Source organism: Bos mutus, chromosome 6 (genome assembly GCF_027580195.1).
Source record: "Bos mutus isolate GX-2022 chromosome 6, NWIPB_WYAK_1.1, whole genome shotgun sequence".
Classification (NCBI taxonomy): Eukaryota; Metazoa; Chordata; class Mammalia; order Artiodactyla; family Bovidae; genus Bos; species Bos mutus.
In genome coordinates this window covers 87,846,711-87,860,241 of record NC_091622.1, presented here as the reverse complement: position 1 = coordinate 87,860,241, position 13,531 = coordinate 87,846,711, and the positions used below count along the sequence as shown (strand labels likewise).

At 39.7% G+C, this 13,531-nt stretch overlaps 1 protein-coding gene across 3 annotated transcripts; it reads left to right on the top strand.

Annotated features, from left to right (window-relative positions):
• Positions 1-1,300: 1,300 nt before the first annotated feature.
• COX18 (cytochrome c oxidase assembly factor COX18) lies at positions 1,301-13,307 on the top strand. 3 transcript variants are annotated; one of them, XM_005891241.3, is made up of 6 exons: positions 1,301-1,715; positions 2,325-2,425; positions 5,254-5,417; positions 6,112-6,233; positions 8,631-8,738; positions 11,643-13,307. In XM_005891241.3, the coding sequence occupies exons 1-6, from the start codon at positions 1,374-1,376 to the stop codon at positions 11,826-11,828; spliced, it is 1,023 nt and encodes a 340-aa protein (XP_005891303.2). In that variant the 5' UTR covers positions 1,301-1,373; the 3' UTR covers positions 11,829-13,307. The 3 variants fall into 3 exon arrangements, with proteins under 3 accessions (XP_005891303.2, XP_005891302.2, XP_070228603.1); XM_005891240.3 differs by having other exon boundaries at positions 6,109-6,233; XM_070372502.1 differs by having other exon boundaries at positions 6,109-6,233; positions 8,631-8,742.
• Positions 13,308-13,531: the final 224 nt, after the last annotated feature.

Genomic DNA, 13,531 nt, shown 5'->3' with positions numbered 1-13,531 from the left:
ATGTTATCAGGTCTCTGCAACGAGAGGAGTGCAGCAGCATAGAAGTTGTTCCTTTGCTCCCTCAACCTTCAGGCCAAGATAATTCCATGTAAAATTCTTTTCCACTTTAAACCAGTAGTCGGTACCAATAGGTTGCTTGTTTTAACTTGACAAACAGATAGGGAGACAGTGATACAGGCTTTTACTTTAGGAAAAGAAATTCTATAACATATGTTGGGATGTGTGTGTTAACATATAAAATGTCATGAATGGATTTAATCATGTAATTTGAAGGAAGATCACTTCCTGAACCCAGAGAAAACATCTGGTACCCCTGGGTAGGTGCACAGTGAAGCAAGAACAGTAGCTCCAGTTTGACATTACCCCAATATTGGCCGGCACCTTCGTTTTAATCAATGATTTTGTTCCTCAACACAATTTGGCCTTTAGGTCTAGGGATGATCATTATGTTAAGAAACTCCATGTCATCCCATTGTGTTCCCAGGAACACAAAGCTAAAAACTAGTCCATGTACATTTTAGCCTGCTCCTTTTAAACAGAAGACAGCTGATGTTGCTGTTCAGGCTCCTGAAAGTTTATACACGATGTTAAGCCCCAATAAAGAAGTCACCGTGCTGCCAGTGATAACTCCCCTTAACTCAGGAGATGGTTCTTTATTCTTAATAAACTTTACTGCCCTTTATAATGAAAGATGAAACACTAAAACTGGTTCTGAAAATGCTTATTAGGACAGATGAGGCAATTAAATAATTTATACCACAGACTAAAGTATGCTTAGAGCATAAAGACTTGATTTTAACAACACAGAAACTCACGCCTCTCCAAACTGGCATTTCAGCAACGCGTTCAAGATAGATTGAGTATAATCTATCTCAATCCCTAGCGGAAGCAATCGGGGTGCACATAAAGACGTGGGGGGCTACCTTCTGATCACAAAAAGCACCCACAAAGTTTAAACCATGACATGATTAAGTCAAAAAGAACGGAAAGGTATATGCCGAAGACAGAATTTACAAGACGAGAGCTTCCTAGAGAACGCCTCGCCGGGCTCCGGGCACCAAGTCCCACCCGCAACACTACAATTCCGGTCTAGGCTCGAGGAGCTCCACCACAGCAGCGCGAAAGTTTCGTGTCTGCGCAGTAGGCTTGCTAGGTGCCGCGTGAGAAAGGTGGGACATTTCTGCCTCGTGCGTCATCTCTAGTGCGACTCAATACGTCACTGGCTTGACCGGGAAGGTCAATTGTGGCCACCCGCGAACTCACGCCCACTTTACGCCGGGGTTGCCGGCGCATGCGCGTAGCGGCCTAGGCGGAGCGGTGCGAGTGCGCGTGGTCTGTGAGGTCGGCGTTTCGGACCCAACTCTGGCGCGGAGATGCTGTGCCGGCTCAGCGTTAGGTGGCTGCGGCCCCAGCCTGCCCTGCAGGTCCGTGTCCTGGACCCATTGCTCGCACGGGCCCCAGCAGGCGGCGCCAAGAGCTCTGCTCTGCCAGTGTGGGCGGTGGCATCGGTCTCCGCAGTTGGCCCGAGCGGCGCGGGAGGCTGGTACGAGGCCTTGGCTACCTCGGCGCCGGTGCAGGGCGCAGAGGACGTGCTGCTCTTCGCCCACACCGCCTCGGGCCTGCCCTGGTGGGGCAGCATTCTCCTCACCACCGTGGTCCTGCGCGGGGCCGTCACACTACCCCTGGCTGCCTACCAGCACTACATCCTGGCCAAGGTGAGGGGTGCCGAGCCGCGCGTGGACCGTGCGTACCCACTTCCGTGGTGAGGAGGGTCAAAGTCTCACCTGGGGCTTAAGATCCCCAGATACTTCCGGAGTACTTACTGTTAATCATCAGCACCTCTAAGGCAGTAAGCTTACAGAAAGGAATTAACACAGGCAGAAGTAAATGCAGATTCTCTTATGGCTCTGTAGCTACAAAGAGCATATTAAAGACACTTAATAGACTACCGTTTCTTCAGTTTATATTACTGGAAAACCCACGGATTGAAACATTAAAAGTGTGGAGTGTAGGGCTTATTTAATCCTTAAAATAACCCTGTGAAGTAGGTGCTGTTATACATTTTATATAAGAGGGAACAAGACTTTAGAGGTTGAATAATTTGCCCAACATCACACTGCTAAGTGTATAAGTTGGAATTTTAATTTGATTGCAATTGAGGATATCATAAATTAACATCTTGTGAGAAATCTTCGAGTTTCTTGACACAACCAGTAAACCACATGTTTTTAAATGAGTTTAGGGAATAGAGAGTAAACTTATGAATGGTTATGAATACAGATCTTTAATGTGCTCATAACAAAGTCTACTTTTTCTTTAGCTAGGTGGAAAATTTGCAGCCAGAAATAAAAAACATTGCACGACATCTTAACCAAGAAGTTGCAGTTCGTGCACATCAGTTGGGATGGTCCAAGAGAGTTGCCAGGTAAGCTAATTCTCTGCATATAAGACCATGAAAAAAAAAATATGTATGTATGTCTTTATTACAGGAGAAGGCAATGTCACCCCACTCCAGTACTCTTGCCTGGAAAATCCCATGGACGGAGGAGCCTGGTAGGCTGCAGTCCATGAGGTTGCTAAGAGTCAGACACGACTGAGCAACTTCACTTTCACTTTTCACTTTCATGCATTGGAGAAGGAAATGGCAATCCACTCCAGTGTTCTTGCCTGGAGAATCCCAGAGACAGAAGAGCCTGGTAGGAGGCCGTCTATGGGGTCGCAAAGAGTCGGACACGACTGAAGCTACTTAGCAGCAGCAGCAGCAGCAGCATGTCTTTTTTACAGGGTGTGGTATTCTGTAGCTTTAGCAGCAAAGTCGTTCTTTTTACTTTTTAATATTTTAAAAAGTTTTTGTGGCGTGATAGGTTTATATACTGGACTGAAAGCAAAAAAAGAGACAAAGCAGAGTTCCTTGATCTTAAAGGACTCCAGACTACTGAAAAAGACAGATGTGTAAACAAATAATGACTGGATTAAGTAACTAAAAAAGATTATGTACAAGGAGTTAAGTCATCATGGAAAGTTAGGGAAGGCTTCACAGGATACAGATACTGTGCCACTTTGTTGAGATTTTAGTCAACAAAAGATACAAGTTATTTACAAACTTAACCTTTTGACAGCATAGAGCAGGTAGCTGCCCAAAAGAATGAGGAGACAGAAAATATAAATGCCATGGTAAAAGCAACTGGGTAGGCCAGGAGTTGTTACTCTGCTGTAGTTATCCTGTGTTGCTGTCTCCCTGAGCTCTTTGAGAGCCCTTGCCTAAGGGTGCTTGACCATGTTGTAGTTCCATGTGGGCAGCCATCCACTAAGAATTTTTGTGAGATGCTGACAAAGTGTTCAGCATCTCACAGCAATGAGAAAAATAAGGGTGTTTTAGTATGAATATGTAATGTGTATATATATGGGTATATGTGTGTATTAGTCAGTCATGTCCAACTCTTTGTGACCCCAGAGACTCTAGCCTGCCAGGCTCCTCTGTCTCTGGAATTCTCCAGGTAAGAATACTGGAGTGGATTGCCAGTTCCTTCTCCAGGGTATCTTCCCCACCCAGGGATCACACCCAAGTCTCCCACATTACAGGCAGATTCTTTACCATTTGAGCCACCAGGGAAGGCCCTATCCATATATTTTTATCTATATAGGTATAAATTTGCCACCTATCTACAATATGAAATTGAGTCCCTCTTTAGTGTTAAAAAGACCTGCCATTTTAAAAAAATCATTCTTATAGCTTAATGTCTTTACTTGATAAAAAGTTGGTAAACCTATAGTTTTGAAGTTCTACTGATCAAGGAAGTCTAAGGGCTACAGCTCTAGACCAGAAGAACACATTAGTAGCTGCTCACATGGGTTATAAATACAGCCTAGGTAAGACTGTGCTACCGTACTTATGCATCCCTGGCAGGATGATTGTCCGGACACATCCTTACACAGATGAATGACTTTCTAGAGGAAGACATTATCTGCGGGTTTCCTGTATTGTCAGTTTAACTGGGTTTTGAAGAATGAAAAGGAGTTTGTCAGGTGAACAAACAGCCAGGATAGTGGACAGTCTTCAAAGATGATGTAATAACTTCCAGGGCATGCTGATGTGAAAGTCTGAGTTGTTGGATGACCCAGGTCATTCAAGGGACAAGAAAAAGAGTAACAGGAAATAATGTTGAAAGAGTGGGCGAAGACTGAATTACAAGGAGCCTGGAATGTCTCTGTGTACTGTCTTAATTCAGTGCATTATAATTTGATTAAATTCTGCAAACCTATTGAAAACCTACCTTGTACAAAACATGCCACAAGAGATTTAAAGATGAAGACCCATCCAATATTGTAGTCTAGCAAGTGGGACGTAAGAACAGGAGTTGAAAACAGCAACAAAAACAACAGAGGAGTAACTAATATGGTTAACAGAGAAGCAGTAAGAAAATCTTTATGAAAGAGTTGATTGAAGAATGGAGACTGTTTAGACAGGTCAGGAGCATACATGGTACAAAACCACATTGCTCTGAAAGGTATGTTCAGGGATCAGGTGATTGAATTTGGCTGGAGTGGAGAAATTTGAGTAAAATGTGTTTTAACCTCTAGTATTTCTGATTCAAATTTTGGTCGTACCATGTTAGTAGTGAAATTTCCTTTGTTAAAGCCTAGTTTGCCTAAGACCTCCAGAAATAAAGCCTGAAGTTTGACAGTGGCGGATTTCTCAAATTGTTATGTAATTTGCTTACATTGTGAACAAACTTTGAGTAAAAGGTTTTATTTTCCTTTTTTTCCGGCAACCACTTGGTGTAGCTTAGGGGCTTCCCTTTTAGCTCAGTTGATAAAGAATCAGTCTGCAATGCAGGAGATGCCGGTTCAATTCATCGGTCAGGAAGATCTGCTAGAGAAGGGCTAGGCTACTCATTCCAATATTCTTGGGCTTCCCTGGTGGCTCAGCTGGTAAAGAATCCATCTGCAATACGGGAGACCTGGGTTCTGTCCCTTGGTTGGGAAGATCTCCTGGAGATGGGAAGGGCTACCCACTCCAGTATTCTGGCCTGGAAAATTCCATGGAGTATGTAGTCCATGGGGTTGCAAAGAGTCAGACACTACTGAGCGACTTTCACTTCACTTTGGTATAGCTTCTGACAGTCAAAAATCCTGCATAAATCCTTTAGCCAGTAACCATAGTATAGGTGTGTTTATCCTGTAGGGATGAAGCACAGCTAGTATCCAAATGATGTTTTCTCCTTTCCCTTTTTCCCTCTTCCCTCAAACTAGGCTCACTTACCTAAAGACTATGCGGAGGCTTGTTTCAGAGCTCTATGTTCGGGATAACTGCCACCCCTTCAAAGCCACTGTGCTGGTCTGGATTCAGCTTCCAATGTGGATCTTCATGTCTGTCGCTCTCCGAAACTTTAGCACAGGGGCAGCACATTCAGAAGGTAGTTACTATTGAAAGTAATTCCCCCAAGCAAGTTCTCTAACACTGTCTTGTATTCTAAAGAAAAAGCAAAAAAAAAAAAAAATAATAATAAAAAACATCCATACTTTCTGTAACTGGAATACACTTTAATCATCTCCCTTACACAAGTATAGAATTTCAAATATTAAGTGTAACCAAACTAGCTGTATTGAGAATATAAATCAGTTTAGGAAGGATGTCACTAGTACTACTTGGAAGTTTAATAAAATTAGTGTTATAATTCCATAATATGGTTTCAGGGCCATGAATTTTTTCTATTTATGAATTGGAGAAGCCAGAAGAACTTTCACAGTTATAAGTGTAAATATTAATATGAAAGGTTACAAACTAAGGGGCTTGTTTTTACTTTCATTTAAAGGCATTTCTAACCATAAAGTAATCTAAATTGACTTGAAAGAAAGCAGCCTATAGACAAGTAAGTTTTAAAATTTCAGTCTGTAAAGGTTACTGCTACACATCTTTAGTGTCTCCACATCCGTTTGCTCCAGAAACTTCTTACCTCTTTCTCAGTATAAGAACTAGCTTATGTTGTGGAGTGAAAATAACCTGAATAAAAAATGCAAGTCTTCAGTGTGAGGAACACCTTATTGGAATCACTTCCATCTGCTGTTTTTAGAAATTCTTCTGTTTCATTTATAAAAATGTTTCAGCAGGTTTTTCTGTTCAGGAGCAGTTAACTGCTGGTGGGGTCCTGTGGTTTCATGACCTCACTGCTCTGGATTCCACTTGGATTCTGCCTGTCTCCGTTGGTGTCATCAATTTATTAATAGTGGAGGTCAGTGGTTTTAAATAAGATTTGTTTGCCATTTAAATCATTGAGATTCTGTTGCTGTCCTGACATCAGATAGAAATGAATTTGAGTTACTGGTGATAGCTCTGAGCTAACGTTGAGATTCCTTGTTTTTTGTTTTTTTAATATATATTTGGTTATTTATTTGACTGTACTGGGTCTTAGTTGTGACGTGTAGGAACTTTGAGTTGTGGCATATTGGGTCTACTTCCCTGACCAGGGATCGAACCTGGGCCGCCTGCATTGTGGGTGCAGAGTCTTAGCTAGTCATGAGACCCCTTGGTTTTGGTCGCAGATCAGTTGTTGATTAATTTTCTGGGGCCAGTTCCTTAACCTCTCTGGGGATCATAATTTAAAATAAGAGATCTGAATTGGAACAGTTCCAAAATCTCCTTCAACTGTAAAATGGTACGATGCTAGTACATAACAGTTCTTTGATTTGCTTTTTGGTAAAGGCAGCAATTAAGATGTCAGTCTGGTCTTATTCCCACAATATGTTGATGTTTTGTTTATATGTTTAATATGTCAATTAAACATACCTGACTGCCATTTTTAGTCATAGAATTTCTTTATAAAATGAAATGGAGAAACATATGTATAAAATACAATCTCTTAGCCATATCTTACCATTAGCTCATGCTACTTTACTCAACTTGAGTTTAGGGGAAACTTGTCTTTAGTTCCATAAAGAATTGTTCTTAGACTCTTGAAAAGAACATAGACCCTTTAACTAGAAGAAATCTTCAGTTCAGTTCAGTCGCTCAGTCGTGTCCGACTCTGCGACCCCATGAATCGCAGCACGCCAGGCCTCCCTGTCCATCACCAACTCCCAGAGTTCACTCAGACTCATGTCCATCGAGTCAGTGATGCCATCCAGCCATCTCATCCTCTGTCATCCCCTTCTCCTCCTGCCCCCAATCCCTCCCAGCATCAGAGTCTTTTCCAACGAGTCAGCTCTTCGCATGAGGTGGCCAAAGTACTGGAGTTTCAGCTTTAGCATCATTCCTTCCAAAGAAATCCCAGGGCTGATCTCCTTCAGAATGGACTGGTTGGATCTCCTTGCAGTCCAAGGGACTCTCAAGAGTCTTCTCCAACACCACAGTTCAAAAGCATCAATTCTTCGGCGCCCAGCCTTCTTCACAATCCAACTGTCACATCCATACATGACCACAGGAAAAACCATAGCCTTGACTAGACGAACCTTTGTTGGCAAAGTAATGTCTCTGCTTTTGAATATGCTATCTAGGTTGGTCATAACTTTCCTTCCAAGGAGTAAGCATCTTTTAATTTCATGGCTGCAGTCACCATCTGCAGTGATTTTGGAGGAAAGATCTAATGCAGTTGAGATTTCACAGACCTCATATCTGCTGATTGCTATTTGGGAAATCTAATACATCACTTACTTTTTCAGATGAGAAATATAAAGATTCTCAGGTCTTAGGTGAAGGTTTCCTGAGGAAAGACGCTATGTGTAGTCTTAAGTGTTTTACCCTAAGAGCATCTAGCATAGTTCTGTGAACTTGGTTAGTAATTAGTATTTCTTAGGAAGAAGGAAGTGATGACACAAGGTCCCAGTGAATTGACGTCAGTCCTCTCATCTTTCCTTTATTCCATCTAACAACCCAGCATGCATAAATTTAATAAAAGCCTATTCTTGCTTAACATTTACTGTGTACCAGGCACTATTGTAAGCAATTCACATGAATTAACTCATTTAATTCTTAACAATAGTCCCATGATGTAGGTGCTGTTATTATCCCAGTCTTAAGGTGGAGAATGGGAGGCACGGAAAGGTGAAGTAACTTGCCCAAAGTCACATAACCACTAAATGCAGGGCTGCCATGTGAATCTCGTAATTTGAGTGTGCAATTGCAGAATCTGTGCTCATAATCATTAAGCTAAGCTGCCTTGTAAGTAATTCATAAACCATAACTCCTCTTCCTAGCCTTCTTAGTTCTTTTCTGTCATCCATGTAACCAGATCACAAACCTTTCAGATACCTGTTAAGTTCTTTCTCTGTGCCAGGCCCTGTATTTAGGTGCCAAAAAAAAAAAAAAAAGGTAATGATTCATACATAATACCTATCTTGAAGGGACTTCAGTTTTACAATCTTTAAAAAACACTGACCTATAAAAATTATGCTTTGATCCTATTTAATATAGATGAATCTCTTTATTGCTGTTACTTAGTTCCATTTAAGAATTAAAGAGTTGATCAACCAGTGATAGTTAATCAACAAATCAGTGTTTTGTTTTTTAATTTTTATTGCTTTTGTTAAAATGTAGGTAGAGGCCAATCAAAAATCACTTTGCATTTTAAAGCTTGTCTCATTTAATGTATATTTAGATAATCAGCATGTGTGTGTTTATTTTACCCTTTCAGATTTTTGCCCTGCAAAAACTTGGAAAGTCTCGTTTTCAGACGTACATTACGCACTTTGTTCGTGCAGTCTCGGTGTTGATGATCCCAGTAGCGGCAACAGTGCCTTCAGTGAGTAAGCACCAGCATTGTGTGAAGCATGAGCTAAGTGTAAATCCTCTCTGTTTTTAGCTTAGACTGACTGACATTGTGCCTCTTCTGTCGTGCTTCCTCTGACTACTTGATCCTTTACTGGTTTCTGATTTCTGTAATAACAAATCTACTGACTCTATCACCAAGTGACACCTGAATATTTCTTGGGATTGGTTAATCTTCCTTTACGTGAATGTGTCTTAACCCTCCATTTTCCTTTTTTTTTTTTTTTTTTAAATATTGCAGAGTACTATGAACAGTACTATGAATGTAGCATTTGCTCTGTTTGATTAGTTGATGTATTGAATTCTTTTTGTCTTCACAGAGGGATCCAAGGAATTTAGCATTTAAAAAAGAAACAAAAATTTTCCCCACCAAGGATCCACATGGGTTCATATGTAATATTATTTGATCTCATAGAAATTTTATGAGATAGGTATACTTGTCCCCATTTATATGTAATTAAACTTCTATAGAAATAGAAAAATAATGTTATATTTGCAGTTATTTCATTTTTTTAGCCTTTTGCATATTTTTCATGGATACTTTAGTGCTCAGTTGAGTAAAGCTGTCAGTGTATCTGTCTTTGCTCAGAATCAACACAGAGACCATAAAGTAGTTGTCATTTGTTGCTGGTAGTTCAAGTTCTGTCCCTTGTATAAAAGTACTTCATAGGACTTGTCTTAAAAATCTGAAATAGTATGTTTTCAGCATCAGAAATGTCTGTTAAATACTATTCATGTGTCACTTAGTCATAATACTGTCATTAATCCTGTGTAAAATAAGTTTCCTCATTTCTAAAAGAGACACCATAATGTCTATGAAAATTAATGAAATAATAAGTGCCTGTTATAGTACTTCTCATATAATGATAATGTTATAAAATACTCTATAAAAACAGAATAATGCAAATTCACTACATTTCTAAGGAGAAATAATACCAATTATAACTGAGGAAAACCACAGATCAAGTAAAATAGCAGTAAAGTTCTAATGAGAAGTTGGGTTCCAAGTGAGTAACAGAGACCTTTTCATATATAGGAAAGTCAGAATTAGGCATTTAGTGTAGAGCTGATGTGGCAGCTCTGTGAAGACATGAGAAAGACTGCCTAGTTCCCTCTCAATGCTGCATCGTCCACAACCTGTCATTCTTGTCTTGAAAGCCGCAGGATAGTCGTGATGGCCACTGAAGCTTGTTATCTTGCAAGAATAGTAAAAGGGTGCTTCAGCTACAGTCAGATGCTTCAACTACAGTCAACCACTTAAGGACCCTTGCCAGATGCCCTACCAAACACTTGTGCTTACATCTTAAATATGTGGTCATACCGAACTGCAAAAGAGGATGAAAAGTATAGTCTTTTTTTTTCCAGATAGCAATATACTTTGCTGAAAATTAGGATTTTATTACTAACGAAGATGAGTGATACTTAGTAGGCAGTTTGTAGTCTGAAGTAGTTGGGCCCAGGGAACTGTTTGCTTCATAGATGAGTTTGATGATGATGCTAGCTAATATTTATTCAACATGAACTTCGTGCCAGGCCCTGTTTTAAGTCATTTATGTACATACACACACACACACATATGTATTAGTACATGTATTTCTCCCAACAGTGCACTGAAGTAGGTGCTATTATAATCTCCAATTTAACCCTGAGGCACAGAGAGGTTAAGTAACTCATGGTCACTCATCTGTTCAGTGGCAGAGTCTTCACACACATCCAGGTATTTTGGCTCTTACTCTTTAGCTACTGTACTAATAATCTGCCTTTAAGATTTCATTACTTCCCTTAAAAACTTGTTCTGGAACAAATAAATGCTTAATATGAGCCACTTACTGTGCTTACCACACTACATGAATTTTCTCATTTATTCTTCACAGCATCCCTGGGTACAGTCTGTCCCTCATTTTATAGAAGAGAAAACTGAAACAAGAAAAAAAAATAACTTGCCAAAAGCTAATAAATAGATTTCAAACTCAGGCAGTTTGATCCCAGGACTGGACTCAGCCAGGACATGGTCTTGCCTCTAGGGCCTGCTTACCTTCTGATGCCAAAGAAAAGTTTAGAAAAGATGTATGTTTGTATGTATATATGGGGATGTTTCAAGAGGCTGCAGACTAAAAGACTACCAATTATAACTGAGGAAACCCCTAGATCAAGTAAAGTAACAGTAAAGTTCTAATGAAAAGTTGGGTTCCAAGTGAGTAACAGAGACCAAAAAAACGTCTTAAATATCCAAAGTGGATTCTTTCATATATAGGAAAGTCAGAATTAGGCAACTTAATGTAAAAGCTCTGTGAAGACATGAGAAAGACAGCTCTTTGACCTAAATAACTGAATCTCAGTGGTGGTTAAAAAAAAAAAAAAAAAAAAGAGGGTTGGGCTGAGATGCTTTGTCTCAGGAAAAGGCAAAGATAATCTATTCCTGACTACACTTAGAAACTAGTTCCTGGGAAAATTTGGAAGATAGGTGACTCTGTATAGGTGTAGGGAAGCTAAGTTTACCATCGTGAATGGCCATGCCTCCAGTAGCCTGCCTGCTGTGTAGCAGTTTGTCGAGACTCTTGGTGGGGAAGCAGTATGCTTAATTGCCAAAGAAGGAAATGGGATCTCTCTTGGACCCCTGCCTGGGAGCCGTTCTCTGCCATCCACTTTCTGTCACCAGTACCTCTCCATTTGGTTTCTTTTTGTTTGGGGGTCTTCTTTTCAACTTTTTTACCTATCTGTTAGATCTGACCCAGGTATCTATTAGCTCCTGAAGGTCTCTTTCAGTCCTGGTGCTCTGTTTACAGAGATTGTTAATTTTCTTTTTTATTGCCTGCCTGTCTCTAGACCTTGGAGAATGGAGAGATGCTAACGTTCATGTCCTTTCTTCTCGTTGCAGTCAATTGTCCTCTACTGGTTGTGCTCCAGCTTCATGGGCCTTTCACAGAACTTGCTGCTCCGTTCTCCTGGGTTTCGCCAACTTTGCAGGATCCCGTTGACCAAGTTAGATTCAGACACTCCTTATAAGGACCTCTTGGCTGCCTTTCACTCCAAGTTCATTTCAAGAAAATCACGTACTTTCTAGTAATTTTTGAAACAATTACAGGTTTCACTGCTAATGTATTTAGAAGATTTAGAACTTCAGGTATGATTTAATTTGCTTTTGTTTAAAATCATGAACTCTGTGAAGTACTGTGGATTAAGATATAATCCAGATGTATATAACAATACTTAAAATCTTTTCAGTGCTAAGCGTGTAGTATATTTAATTGTATGCTAAGACTGTAAAAGTGGAATCAAAGTGTCAGGCCCTGTTTATAAAATTACAACTTGCTAGAGATTCCAGAACTTTGGAGAACAGGACTAGAAAAGTTTATAAAATAAGAGAATCCAATGGGATGATTTCTAAAATTTGTAGGATGTGGAGGATCATAGACCTGTTTAATCTTTTAATAAAGCCCTGGTTTTCTCTTCAGAAAAGTCCTTGAAATACAAATGGAGGCCTTTTTTGAGCCCCTCTCCCAACTCCTGAAGGCCTTCTGGTAATTCCTGGTTAATAAATTATTCTAATGGAACAAGTTAATATATGATTTTAAAATGAAAGGGACTTGAGATACATGCTGTGGAGTAGTCCACACATGTAAGAAAGTACATAACACGGTAGGTGGTGTTGCTTTTCAGCTGTGCTCTGAAAGAATATAAAAAGTGTACATTCCTTTCTTTCTAATTTAAGAAGTCTGCAATACAGGGTATAGCACTGAGTACTGCTGGAACCCAAAGTAGAAAATCTTAAGCTAATCGTAAGAGAATATGAAGGAACTCAGTATCTCTGATAACCTGTTAAGTAAGTAAAAATTTTGTATTAGGGTCAAGATAATGCTAGTCGCAGATTTCTTTATACCTGTTCGTCTTGATGTGATAATACATAACATTAAGTTGGTCTGAGAATATCATATATTACCTAATTCATAATTACATAGCTTAAAAAAGAGCCAAATTTTAAAAGCTTGAATGATCAGGATAGTATTTATCAAGTTTTAATAATTACTGAATACATGAAAATACATTAGTTTCAGTGTTACTAGAAATTAAACAGTACGTGAAGAATCAGCTTATTCAGCCAGAAAGCATGCATATGAACAGCGTGTCTTCAGTCATTAGAGATGTAATCGTTGATCACATGATTGTGAAATAGGATTGTTTTGTGGAATTCTGGAGATGGAGTTGAGTCTTTTCTATAATCTCAGAGTACAGTAGACCCTTCTCTTTTGTGGTCCCAAAGCCACAACCACTAAGAGCTTTAAACTGTCAGCAGCTGGAATCCCAACAAACAGCTGGATCAAACTTCATTAACTGAGAACTTACACAGCCATGGGGAGGAAATGATTCCATGATTCCTGTACATAATAACTGGCCTGCCATCATTTGTGGAATACAGTCTAAAAATAAAAAGGACTATTAAAAATCTTTGAACTTTATTTGGTAATTGTATGGCCCTTGTGAGTATTGTGTTTCTGTTTTGGAACTCTTATTCTCAGATAAAGTAAAATGATATGTACTGGTATATTTGTTTTCTGTGGATGCTGTTAACAAAATCTTCATGCTGCTTATGCACCAAGAGGAAGATGCTGTTGAATAAATTGGATATTATATATCTCTATCAAATTTTTCTTTTAAGGGGTACATTTAGGGATTGCCCTTGAGAAAGAAATAGGTCCTACAAGAGGGTCCTCCCCACAGTTCACCACTGCTATACTCAGAAAGCCTAGCCTTCATGTCTGTTTCACC

Coding starts and splice junctions, on each gene's coding strand:
- COX18 (XM_005891240.3), top strand. CDS start 1,374: ATGCTGTGCCGGCTCAGCGTTAGGTGGCTGCGGCCCCAGCCTGCCCTG. Junction 2,426..5,253: donor TGGTCCAAGAGAGTTGCCAG/GTAAGCTAATTC, acceptor CCCTCAAACTAG/GCTCACTTACCTAAAGACTA. Junction 5,418..6,108: donor AGGGGCAGCACATTCAGAAG/GTAGTTACTATT, acceptor AAAATGTTTCAG/CAGGTTTTTCTGTTCAGGAG.